General features: G+C 43.1%; 1 protein-coding gene across 1 annotated transcript in view; it reads right to left on the bottom strand.

Annotated features, from left to right (window-relative positions):
• Window positions 1-200: 200 nt before the first annotated feature.
• The window catches only part of LOC126482331 (uncharacterized), a 65,810-nt gene continuing 51,800 nt past the window's right edge, over window positions 201-14,210 (bottom strand). Inside the window, exons 4-5 of the mRNA XM_050106391.1 lie at window positions 8,022-8,164; window positions 201-1,410 (exon numbers count right to left, since the gene is read on the bottom strand). Coding sequence (XP_049962348.1) covers window positions 1,110-1,410; window positions 8,022-8,164 — 444 coding nt within the window. The 3' untranslated portion in view covers window positions 201-1,109. The remainder of the gene's footprint in view (window positions 1,411-8,021; window positions 8,165-14,210) is intronic.

The raw sequence follows: 14,210 nt of genomic DNA on the forward strand, positions 1-14,210 counted from the left end.
TCACCGCAGAGACAAAACAAATATCACACTGATGTGAGTACATATTAAGGCACGACAAGCAAAACTATCCACACTTACACCGGTTACAGTCTGTACCACCACTGATGTCCATGGAAAAAACATATTAAGTATAATAAAGCGTTTGGAACCTGCGAAACAGTGATAAGGAACGTACTTTTGCAGGGAGTGAATAGAGTTCAGACATTTTTCATATGTATTTTAAAAGAACGTATTTAAGTATACAGTAATTAGACAAAAAGTATTACACTGATCCACCTTACAAAAGAAGGAAAACATTTCATTACATAATATTATGAATTACAGAGCTCAACACGGTCTAATTACATAAAAAGTCTAGCAAAGAGAATAATGGCAGCCTAACAATTACGAAAGTGTACTATTTTCTGAATGTGTGGAACAGATGAGATAGTGACGCTCAGAAGACAAATACGTAGCCATAAGAATGGAGTAACATTTCTGTATTAGTTATGAGTCCAATAAATTACTTCCTCATAATAGAATTCTCAGAACGAGCCACCTCGTAATTATCATGATGATTATCGTTATAATCATCTCCACATGCCGGAATGACAATACACATCTCTACATTCATAATCTCATTTCGTCATCTATCCACTGTAAAGGTGTGATTGTTGTGTAATTTTTCTCATTGAAAGCGACTTAGTAATTCACAACTCAGTGTAAATGTTGGAGCTGTGATCTGGTGGAGAAGAATAGTGCATTGCAGGAATTCGGAGGCTATAGATGATGTGCAGTAAACTGCATGAGATGATGGATGGTTTACAAACATTTTTTTTTTTTTTGTGTCGTTGTAAGTAGCTAATGGAACAACGAAAAAGGGAGGAAGAAAATTATTTCAACATTGGAAGAGCGAAACACAGCGACTGGGACTGTGTTTCTGAGAAGTGCTTGGGGTTTAGGAAGAGTGCTGATTGTTTTGGTGCGTGGTGTGAAAAAGACTGGACGTACCATAACTGCACCCTCACGTTTCCGGTAGTAACCTCCCAGTTTCCCTCTGTCCCGGCCTGAGCGTGATGTCTTTCCTCTAAAATGTGTGACTTGCCAGTACCGCAGTCGCTGGCGCCGCCTTAGAAGGTGACAGTCTTCTTCTCGGCGGAGGCGGACACCTTCTTGACGCGCAGGGCGCTGGCGCGCACCGTGGTTGAGCTGGAGCTGGACTCGGCGGCGTCGGAGGAGAGGCCGACGTCGGCCGTCTCCTGAAGCAGCGCGCGCACGTTGGCCGAGCGCCGCTCGCGCGCCGCCGCGCGGTTCTCCAGCGCCTCCATCTCGTTCTCCAGGTCGGCCAGGCGCGCCCGCGACTGCCGCGCGCGGCTCGCCGCCGCCGACTCCGTGTTCTCCCGCACTGACTCCAGGTCAGTCAGCTTCGACCTGCAACACGGGTCGCACTACTGCTCCGGCTGCTCTCTGTCGGCGGGGAAAGGATACCCGCAGGGCTCAGTGTTGGGAACGATTTTTTGAAATATCACAGTCGAGCAGGTGTTAAACAAACGTCAAGACAATTCATTCACTGATGATGTCATAGCTTAGATCACGATTGATAAAGACTGTGCATGGCGTCGTTATATTGAAACCAACATAGCGTTCAGCTGAGCATTGGCGGCGTCCATTTGCAGGCGATTTCTGTAATACTTTCAGTTCATTCCAGATGTATTTTCAATAAATGTTTGTTTATTACTATGATGAAATTTTACCCAGCGTTCGGTTGCACTGAAAGATATGTGAAAAAATGAGAAAGAGCTTTTGTAAATCATTACAGATACTAGCTTATGACAACGGCATAGCTTTAGTCGTAAGAACTAGGAAGGCAATGAGGCAGACATTCGTCACACTTGAGCCAGTTAGTAGGAATATGGAACTGAATATCAACCAACAGAAAACAAAATATACGGCTGCTGGGAAAGCATGCAAGCCGAACTTTCCACCACCAATAACAATGGATGATTATACTTTCGAGAATGTTGATCAGTTTAAACATCGACAGTCACCCACTCAAATGACACATGCATTGCGTATTTTTCATTAAAAGTTTTTCCGTCAAGAACTCGTATCATCAAATTAACGATTTATAAAACACTTATAAGACCAGTTGTTATGTTTGTCTCGGAAACTTGGTCATTAACATCAAAAGATATTGGAATGATAGATGCTTTTGAGAGAAAAGAAGTTCGAGCAATCGATAACTCAACCTATGTAAAGGATGATGGAGGAGGAAGTACAATTATCAGCTGTACACTTGTGTATAAAGATCCACTTATCATAACCGTAGCGAAATCACAATTTAAGAATAGTGAGGTACATAACTACAACACTAGAAGAAAAATGGTCTTCGTTACTCATTGCTAAAGCTGTCAGTGGCTCAGAAAGGAGTTAAATATACAGCAACAAAAATCTTTGATCATTTCCCCAAACACATAAAGTGACTTACAGGTAGGAAAGCAAATTTTAAAACTGAAGTTGTTTCTCCTGGACAACTCCCTGTATTCCATAGTCGTATATGTATTTAAAAACTGGTAGCCCCTAGGGAAAAAAGTTTTATGTATAATTGGGTGAATAGCACTAGAAAAATAGTATGTTTGTTAATGTTAACACTAACGTGCATATATGTCCTGTAAACTGACACATTACACATCATTTGGGTTAAAGAACCGTTCAAATAAGCAATACAACAAGTACCTAACTATCTAATTAAGTCAGACTAAGAATGACAGTGCGCGTGGCAATGATGAGAGATGTGGAAAAAGGTAAAAAGAGGCTCAAAGAGGACTCTCTTGACCTAGAACCGGATCAGTAGATGGAGTCATGGTGGACTTGCAGAAAATGGGCTGTATGGGATGAAAATCTCACGCGTTAATAACTGAAGAGGCCAAGGTTCACAATGAACTGTAGAGCCACAGAAGAAGAGAAGTTTATTTTCACCAACACTGAATAGAAATACGTTAACTTTTCAAGACATCAAAGACGCAAAATTAAAACTGTACGTCTTCATGTTTTCACGACACATTCCCTGACCAATTGCATTTCAGGCGCTTTGCGAAACATTCAGTCAGCCTTGACGAAACCCAGAAGTGCTGTTGTCTTTGGTGGAGAGCGAATGGTCACTGTAACTTTATACTGTCCAAAGTATATAACGAAATGCTATGGATAAAACCTAATGTGGGCTTGAGAAATAAGGATAATGAAGTAGAGAGATTTAACTCCCTGACTTTCCGTTCATACGTGGGAAGTCTATTGTCAAAAATAGAGCATCCTCTCTCACGGACACAGCAGCACTTTTGCGCAACGGCAAGGATGACTTGATGCTGAGCAAGGGGGTAAACTAGCTCCCCTGCAAGTGTGACATTTCATAGATCCAACGTATGACACGTACAGCCCAGAGCACTGAAGGCACACCCGTCTCTTAAAGCCAAATAAATCATCTCTGACCGAGCACTGTGTCATCATTGGCCACTCTATGATGTACGACAACGTCGAAAATCTGGCGTCGACTTCATTATTCTGGGACTGGTACTGAAGGAAGCAGTAGGAACTCATTTGCGAAGGAGTTAATCAATAGAGGTAGCAGTATCAGTCCGGTCAAAGCATGGAATCCGGTGTTTTCTTTGATCGACTTCCAAGAACTTCGCTATAGTACAGCTCCTTTTGATACACTGGTATCTCTGCGTGGACTGAGTGCACAACTACAAATTTGGTTCGTATGAGGTAAGGTCTTCAGACCTTACCGTACACCACCGCATCATCAGCAAACAACCGCAAATTTCTGTCTTCCTTGTCCGCCAAATCGTCCCCGTATACAGCTAATAGTAGGGAACAGACACTTACATAGATGTGGCAGTGTTGTAGCGTCAGACAGACACTAGAGATAATTCTCTAAGCATTGTCACTGCCTTACGGGCGAAGGGTCTAGCCAACACGACATTTCGTTGCCCACTTTTCGGTTCACAACTTACATCGTTATCTTCAAATCCCATATTTGGTACGCGCGTGAGTACTCCAGACAATTTAAGTTAGAAGTAAGACAAAAAACGTCCCAGAAGCGCGATAGTCGGTCTGCTCTAATACTGTGAATCTAGATAGTGCTCTTTGACATTAACGAGAATACCTCTGGTGGAACGTTATAAGCTGACATAGAAGAATAAATGACACAAATACGGCTCTACATTTCTTTACATAAATGCCTTCGAGATCATGTATGGAACACCATTTTCCTGCGAACAAACTGCCTGTCTATAATTCCAACTATTTTACATATAAAATCGAACTTTAAACATCCTATAAGATTCATATCGCTTGCATGCTTCCGCGTTGCTTTACAAATATCGCTAGTATTTATGCATGCAGAATATATACTGGTGACATACTGTACGTCACGTCGTTCAATTTATTTTAGCAGTAGTCCTGATTTTCAGTGACAGCAAGGTAACAGCGCGCTAAACTGATAACTTGGATGCAGATAACACTACTGGTGTCAGCTACAATTATGCAGAGTGATAGTTCCAACCTAGAGCTAGTTGCATAATGAGAGTAAAAAAGAAATAGACGCTCAAAAAAACAAGTTACTGGTCTATAGTTCACAAATATGCTAGAGTCAAATAGTTAGCAACTAATATGTTTCCATTACTTCCCAGAGAAGAGTAACGTACTGAATCAAACTGCCAAAGAGCTTTTGTCAAGGAATAAGCACCGGGATCTCACGATAGTGACATAGGCTATCAACTATCACGAACTCTGAGCGCACGTGCAGCTGCTTTACTGAAACGTCGCACGCTTGTTGCCCGTCTTGGCAAAAGAGAACCAAGCGGCTACGTAACAAAGGCGAACAGCTGTTTTGACGTGAGTGTGAGAGGGAGCGGTGGCAACAGTGACGAAAAAAGTCTGAGGGCGTATCACGCACTGGCAAACTACCAGGATGGTGAAATCATTCCAGAAGAGATGTAGATGTGATGGTGCCTACTGTGCGTAACCTGAGTGGTGATCACGTGCAGGAGTACATTTCAGGAAGACGAACGCTCAAGCAGGCGCAAACTAAGAAGTAAATAGCGCATACATATTTATGACAAATGTGTTGCTAAATAAGTAACGAACTCATATTTTGAAGAATTTTCACATCTATTAAAAATTATCAAAGAGCGAACGGTCAACTTTTCACAGAGAAATACACAGATGAATTCGTTAAATGTCTGACGAAATCCACGTACTCTATCTCTCTTTTTTTTAAGCCATGAGAATATGATATTCTTTGAGCAAAGAAAGACAGTCATGTTGACGCAGAGAGACAGTCGCGTGGCGGTGAGCTGGATAAAGTTTCAGTCAAATGTTTCGTGGACCCAGAAAGGAAGTCAGACATTGTTGTTGCTGCCTCTGCTTACTAGTAATACTACGTTCAAGCGATGTTCTTCAGTACATGTCTGAACGAACCCACATCCTATCTGCAATAAGTTGCTTTTATTGAAGAATTTAGTGTACGAGCTTAAGAGACTATCAACAGTTGCAGTATTTCAAGATCCGATTTAGCGTACAGTTTAGTAATTACAGAACAGACAAGAAATCCTAGAAAGAAACTTTAAATATATATTCTGTAAGAAATGTAAGATACCCAGCGCTGCGAAAATTTGAAGACGGAAAGGACGCTGTTAGGTACATGTTTCTGTATTAAAAGAAGTGGCTATTGGAGAAGATATCCTGAAAAAGTACAAAAAACAAAAAACATTTAAAATGATTGAGTTCATCAACTATTAAAAATGACAGTTTTGAGGTGAGTGGCATACAACGGAAATGCTGTAAGGCTAGCGCCTCCCGTCGGGTAGACCGTTCGCTGGTTCAAGTCTTTCGTACTGACAACACTTCGGCGACTTGCGTGTCGATAGGGATGAAAGGATGATGATAAGGATAACAGAACATCCAGTCTCTGAGCGGAGAAAATCTGCGACCCGGCTGGGAATCGAACCCGGGCCGTTAGGTATGATATTCCGTCGGGCTGGCCACTCAGCTACCAGGGGTGGACAGTGGCATAAAAAAAAACAGCCATCTATCTGTTTCTCTTTTACACTACTGGCCATTAAAATTGCTACACCACGAAGATGACGTGCTACAGACGCGAAATTTAACCGACAGGAAGAAGCTGCTGTGATATGCAAATTTTAGATTTTCAGAGCATTCACACAAGGTTGGCGCCGGTGCCGACACCTACAACGTGCTGACATGAGGAAAGTTTCCAACCGATTTCTCATACACAAACAGCAGTTGACAGGCGTTGCCTGGTGAAACGTTGTTGTGATGCCTCGTGCAAGGAGGAGAAATGCGTACCATCACGTTTCCGACTTTGATAAAGGTCGGGTTGTAGCCTATCGCGATTGCGGTTTATCGTATCACGACATTGCTGCTCGTGTTGGTCGAGATCCAATAACTATTAGCAGAATATGGAATCGGTGGGTTCAGGAAGGTAATACGGAACACCGTGCTGGATCCCAACGGCCTCGTATCACTAGCAGTCCAGATGACAGGCATCTCATCCGCATGGCTGTAACGGATCGTGCAACACGTCTCGATCTCTGAGTCAACAGATCGGGAAGTTTGCAAGACAACAACCACATGCACGAACAGTTCGATGACGTTTGCAGCAGCATGGACTATGAGCTCGGAGACCATGGATGCGGTTACACCTGACGCTGCATCACAGACAGGAGCGCCTGCGATGGTGTACTCAACGACGAACCTAGGTGCACGAATGGCAAAACGTCATATTTTCGGATGAATCCAGGTTCTGTTTACAGCATCATGATGGTCGCATCCGTGTTTGGCGACATCGCGGTGAACGTACATTGGAAGTGTGTATTCGTCATGGTCATACTGGCGTATCACCCAGCGTGATGCTATGGGGTGCCATTGGTTACACGTTTCGGTCACCTCTTATTCGCACTGACGGCACTTTGAACAGTGGAGTTACATTTCAGATGTGTTGCGACCCGTGGCTCTACCCTTCATTCGATACCTGTGAAACCCTACATTTCAGCAGGATAATGCACGACCGCATGTTGCAGGTCCTGTACGGGCCTTTCTGGATACAGAAAATTTCCGACTGCTGCCCTGGCCAGCACATTCTCCAGATCTCTCACCAATTGAAAACGTCTGGTCAATCATGGCCGAGCAACTGGCTCGTCACAATACGCCAGTCACTACTCTTGATGAACTGTGGCATATTGTTGAAGCTGCATAGGCAGCTGTACCTGTACACACCATCCAAGCTCTGTTTCACTCAATGCCCAAGCGTATCAAGACCGTTATTACGGCCAGAGGTGGTTGTTCTAGGTACTAATTTCTCAGGATCTATGCCTCCAAATTGCGTGATAATGTAATCACATGTCAGTTCTAGTATAATATATTTGTCCAATGAATACCCATTTATCATCTGCATTTCTTCTTGGTGTAGCAATTTTAATGGCCAGTAGTGTATTTGTCTTTTAACTGACTGTAAATTAGATGAGATGACAGCACTACGTCATTCCACGCATTTGCCTTTCATTTCCGCGTATGTAGCATACCCTACGTCGCTCGCAATCTGCAACATGTATGACTTCCTTGGTCTCTCCCGGAGATTCCTTCCTTCAATAGCTCCTTCTGCTATTGTTCCAATGAAAATGTTACGTCTTAAAACGTGATTTGTGGTATGTCTAATACTTGGCGTCCCTAGGAAAATTTTAATGGTTAGCTGCATTTTCGAAATACATATCTACCCGGTATGATCCGAATCTCGATGTACAGTTCTGATGTGGAAGACCAGTACAGCCTTTTATCTTCCATGTTCCGTGTTGTCACTGCTATGTGTAAAGAAAACTTATCATCGAGCTCCGCATGATGAGTAACTGTTTACTCTAGATACCACTGTCAGAAAGCTATGAGTAGCGCGTCTGGATGGTAGGATCTTCACAAAATACGATGACGGCTTAAATGCGTGGGAAAACAGAGAAGAAGAAAGGACGTACCACTTTGCGAGAGTCCTGCTGCCCGTGTCTTCCTCCTCCTCTGCAGCAGCGGCCCTGGACCGCCTCTTGTAGATTGACTCATCCTCCAGAAACTGGCGCGCCTTGCCTATGTCTGAATTCTTCAGGCCCACGGTGTCGAGAACCTGCGAACCGTGCACAGCGGTCACTACACACATTAATCGGGCAAAATACAATTGCGATATTTTGCTGTTGCTAAACAAAGATATAGAGTCGGATACAAAGAGTTTATCTGGTGCAAACGGGAAGTCATTTCTGTCTTTCCAAGCATTAATCCCGACTCGCGGGGTCTGCTGGTTAATCGGATGGGACATGTTATTTTTAAGGGGTCGCCAGATGCCCTGCCTGTCGCCACCTCGAACTCCCCAAGGAAGGAATTAATGCATCCCAAATGTCTGAATCTAGTGTAATCCATAGAATGGTGCGAATTTGTTCAGGTGTCTGCGAGCCGTGTAACTGAGGCGGAACGTGGGGACCAGCCCGGCATTCACCTAGTGGGACGTGGAAAACCGCCTAAAAACCACATCCAAGCTGGTCGGCACACCACCCCTCGTCGTTAATCCGCCGGGCGGATTCGATCCAGGGCCGACGCGCCTAGCCGAGTCCAGGAAGCAGCGACTTAGTGCTCTCTGCTACCCTGGCGGGTGCAAATGGGAAGGCATTTATTGAAAGACAAAGCAGAGACGAGAAATGAGCATCTACACGATACAAAATGAGATATAATACAGGTACAAAATGCTTTCTTGTGAAACCCACAATTTTCTTCACTTATAGAGAAATTACTTTTGAATACATTACGGGAAAGGCAGTGAGCAATGTCTTACAAATATTTACTATTAAAACAGTCTTGATCACGATTTATTTATCAAGGTGACCGGTTTCTACCACTACTGTGGTCATCTTCAGACCTACAAGTTGTATACAAAGCTTTAATTAGATGGCTGCATACATTAAAGAAAATACATAAAGTTATAAAACTATAAAACGAAGAATTACCATTGAGTAGGAACCTCTTTCTGTGGGAGAATCACTACTGGAGAAACCAGTGCACGTCTTACTATATATAATGGAGGCTCCACCCACTTCTGACTGCATGATGTCATTACTAACCAATGAGTTATAAGTCGAACTACAATTTAAAATTTCTCAGTTAAAAGAACATTGTCAGAATTAAAACTAAATACACACTAAACTTAGCTTATTAAACAGCTATTGTCAATTAAGAAGCGTTAAAACTATTTAAATATGTAGGAAAAAGGAACTTCGGTTTGGCAGTACATGGGTTGCTCTCTCATTGAAAATCGTTTCAATAAAGACATGTTGCTGCTCAATAATACATCGTCTGATGTGACAGTCTTCGCCATTCCACTTTCGCAACAACTCCGATGGGAAGAAGCCTGCTGCCACATCTATGCACTGGCGTTAGTCCTCACCATGTCAACCACTAGTTCGACTATCGACTTTACAACAACTTCAGTGGAAAGAAGCCTTCTGCCTCATCTTTGCAACGGCGTCCAACTTCACCATGGCAACCAGTGGTTGCAAATGGTTCACTAACATGCCTTGAGAGGAAAACCCATGTTCTGACAAACCGAAGTTCCTTTTTCCTACATATTTAAATATTTTTAACGCTTCTTAATCGACAATAGCTGTTTAATAAGCTAAGTTTAGTGTTTATTTATTTTTAATTCTTGATAATGTTCCTTTAACTAAGAAATTTTAAATTGTAATTCGACTTATAACTCATTGGTTAGTAATGACATCAAGCAGTCAGAAGTGGGTGGAGCCTCCATTATACACTCCTGGAAATGGAAAAAAGAACACATTGACACCGGTGTGTCAGACCCACCATACTTCCTCCGGACACTGCGAGAGGGCTGTACAAGCAATGATCACACGCACGGCACAGCGGACACACCAGGAACCGCGGTGTTGGCCGTCGAATGGCGCTAGCTGCGCAGCATTTGTGCACCGCCGCAGTCAGTGTCAGCCAGTTTGCCGTGGCATACGGAGCTCCATCGCAGTCTTTAACACTGGTAGCATGCCGCGACAGCGTGGACGTGAACCGTATGTGCAGTTGACGGACTTTGAGCGAGGGCGTATAGTGGGCATGCGGGAGGCCGGGTGGACGTACCGCCAAATTGCTCAACACGTGGGGCGTGAGGTCTCCACAGTACATCGATGTTGTCGCCAGTGGTCGGTGGAAGGTGCACGTGCCCGTCGACCTGGGACCGGACCGCAGCGACGCACGGATGCACGCCAAGACCGTAGGATCCTACGCAGTGCCGTAGGGGACCGTACCGCCACTTCCCAGCAAATTAGGGACACTGTTGCTCCTGGGGTATCGGCGAGGACCATTCGCAACCGTCTCCATGAAGCTGGGCTACGGTCCCGCACACCGTTAGGCCGTCTTCCGCTCACGCCCCAACATCGTGCAGCCCGCCTCCAGTGGTGTCGCGACAGGCGTGAATGGAGGGACGAATGGAGACGTGTCGTCTTCAGCGATGAGAGTCGCTTCTGCCTTGGTGCCAATGATGGTCGTATGCGTGTTTGGCGCCGTGCAGGTGAGCGCCACAATCAGGACTGCATACGACCGAGGCACACAGGGCCAACACCCGGCATCATGGTGTGGGGAGCGATCTCCTACACTGGCCGTACACCACTGGTGATCGTCGAGGGGACACTGAATAGTGCACGGTACATCCAAACCGTCATCGAACCCATCGTTCTACCATTCCTAGACCGGCAAGGGAACTTGCTGTTCCAACAGGACAATGCACGTCCGCATGTATCCCGTGCCACCCAACGTGCTCTAGAAGGTGTACGTCAACTACCCTGGCCAGCAAGATCTCCGGATCTGTCCCCCATTGAGCATGTTTGGGACTGGATGAAGCGTCGTCTCACGCGGTCTGCACGTCCAGCACGAACGCTGGTCCAACTGAGGCGCCAGGTGGAAATGGCATGGCAAGCCGTTCCACAGGACTACATCCAGCATCTCTACGATCGTCTCCATGGGAGAATAGCAGCCTGCATTGCTGCGAAAGGTGGATATACACTGTACTAGTGCCGACATTGTGCATGCTCTGTTGCCTGTGTCTATGTGCCTGTGGTTCTGTCAGTGTGATCATGTGATGTATCTGACCCCAGGAATGTGTCAATAAAGTTTCCCCTTCCTGGGACAATGAATTCACGGTGTTCTAATTTCAATTTCCAGGAGTGTATATAGTAGGACGTGCACTGGTTTCTCCAGTAGTGATTCTCCATCAGAAAGAGGTTCCTACTCAATGGTAATTCTTCGTTTTATAGCTTTATAACTTTATGTGTTTTCTTTAATGTATGTAGCCCTCTAATTAAAGCTTTGTATACAACTTGTAGGTCTGAAGATGACCACAGTAGTGGTCGAAACCGGTCACCTTGATAAATAAATCGTGATCAAGACTGTCTTAATAGTAAATATTTGTAGAGAAATACTTCCATCTATGAACCAGACGATTATTGACAATTGGCACACAATGAATTGTGCAAGGTCTTTGTCGAAAATTAGTTTACCGACACGTTTCGATACATAAGCATCAGATATAGCAGTGGCAAAACAGAGAAATACAATATAAAAAGACGTGTCGGAAAAAATTTATGCACTGTGGGCAGCAGATTCCATCAATACTTATAATGAAGTAAAAAAACAAACCACAAAAATTCAGCACAATAGATACTGAAAATATAGCTCGCATATACGTCGAGCCAGGTACCAAACTGGCCTTACATAGAGAAACGTGGTGGTTAGGAAAACAACTGCCATCAACAGATTGCGTTGGCAACCATACAGACAGCAGTTGGCTATCAAAGAACGTAACCACTGGCAAAGCGTACATTGAATGTATTGAGTCAGTATTATATGAATTTGGATGCCATGGAGGAAACATGCAGACGTAAAACTTTAAAAACGCGAATTATCTAACGTGCAGATTGAAATATAAATAAACGTAACAAAACATACTGACTTAATGCGAGTTGTTAACTGTTAAAATTATAAAACATAGAGGAATTATTAAGCGAAACGTAAATTGCGCGAGATACAGGGAGTTTCAAAATCAGCACACGGGTTTTAAGGCTTTGTAGCATTTATTCAACTTACAATTATAAGTAATATATCAAATGAAAGATCATCTCAAAAAGTTTTTCTTACAAGTGTTCAGTGTGAGCACCATTCGTCACACATCGAGTCTATACGTGAGTTCTTCCCATACGTTGATCAGTGTCTCCGCAGTATTTGTGGCAATAATGTTGTTTATAGAATCTGGTAAATCAGCTGTTAGCGTGGGCGCATAGAAACGACCCTTTATGAAGCCCCAAAGCTAAAAATCGCATGGAGTCAGATCGTGTGTGTACGCAGAGACCATGCGGAAGAAGCTGTGTAACCTGGCCCTTTGCGACCAATCGAGCGATCGGGTGCAACGTCAGTTAACCAATCGCGTACTGAGTTACGCCAGTGAATCGGCGCATATTTTTATTGCCAAATAAAGTATTGTGGTTCAGCTTCTACACGATCTTGTGAGGATTTGCTGACCCACAGATGCACACATTGCGTGTGTTCACATTTCCACTTACGTAAAATTCGATTCATCACTGAAAACAGCACGGGCCAGAAAATCTTCATGGTCATGCAGCAACATTTCGTTTGCAAAGTTGGTACGTATACCGTTGTCTGTAGGCTTTAGAGCTTGTAACAACTGTAAACGATAAGGACGTGGTTGTAAGCGTCTCCTTTAAAGTTTCCACACAGACGTTAGTGGAATTGCTAATTCACTACTAGCCTTCCGAACTGATTTCTTCGGACTACGCGTGGAAGACTCTCACTCTTTCAACAGGTTCTTCAGTCTAATTCACTACTAGCCTTCCGAACTGATTTCTTCGGACTACGCGTGGAAGACTCTCACTCTTTCAACAGGTTCTTCAGTCATTGTTGGTCGTTTCAGACTCTTCCCTTTGTGCACAGGTGCACAAACAAAACTCTTTGAGTTGCTCTTTCATTTGATGTATTATTTTTAATTATAAACAGTGTGTAATAAATGCTACAAAGCATTAAAACCCGTATATTCGTTTTTAAACACTGTATAAATGCGGAAACCTTATAAAATAGTTTTATAACAATATAGGCGTGGAATATTACATAGTCACATAAAAAAGTACAACATAGGAATTGATTGGTACATGGATACACAATAGGAAAAGGAAATCAAATATATATGTAACATATCATACGTTAAAACATGAAGTGACAGGCAGTAAATTGATAATATAACTATTTAAAATTTACAATCAGCTATACATACAGAGTACCTTGTCTTAATTTACATTTCAGTTAGTAAATCCTCTGTGTGTTTTTTAATTTTAACAGTTAAAAACCCGCATTAAGCCCATATATTTTGTTATATTTATTTATTTTTAAATCTGTGAATTACGTAATTCGCGTTTTTGAAGTGTTATGTCTTCATGGTTTCTTCATGGCTTTCAATTTTATATAACTCGTAACCAATATTTGCGATGTATGGCTTTGTAGTGGTTACGGTCTTTGATAGTCAGCTGCTGTCTGTACGGTTGCTAACGCCATTTGTTGACGGTAACTGTTTTCCACACGCATACGTTTCTAGACGTATTGTCAGTTTGTACCTGGGTCCTCATACACGATAGATATATTTTGAGTATTAGCAGAATCTTCCGTCGGTTCCTGGTAGAACAACATTATATTAAATGAAAAGCACCAGTGGAACAAAAGCAAACTGGTGCTTTTCATTTATTATGTTTTGAGTACCATATTGGCTCACTTTTGTGTAGTTCCTATTAATACTTCATTGTAGATATTGATGGAAACTACTGTCAACAGTGCACACATTTTTCCTGAGGTATCTTTTTGTAAGGTCTCTGTTTTACCACAGCTGCAGGTATGCCTGATGATGATGTACTGAAATGCGTCAATAAATTAATTTGCGACCAAGACCTTCGACAGTTCATTGCGTGCCGGAAACCTATAACGATACAGTCTTAACGTTTATCGTCAATGTACTATACGTGCATTCGATGCTCGTGGGAGATCACCGTCATTGAGTATTTGCACCACATATTAAACTTTACTTGCGGACAAGCAGTGATTGTACGAAAAAATGTAAAATA

This window comes from Schistocerca serialis, chromosome 5 (genome assembly GCF_023864345.2).
Source record: "Schistocerca serialis cubense isolate TAMUIC-IGC-003099 chromosome 5, iqSchSeri2.2, whole genome shotgun sequence".
Classification (NCBI taxonomy): Eukaryota; Metazoa; Arthropoda; class Insecta; order Orthoptera; family Acrididae; genus Schistocerca; species Schistocerca serialis.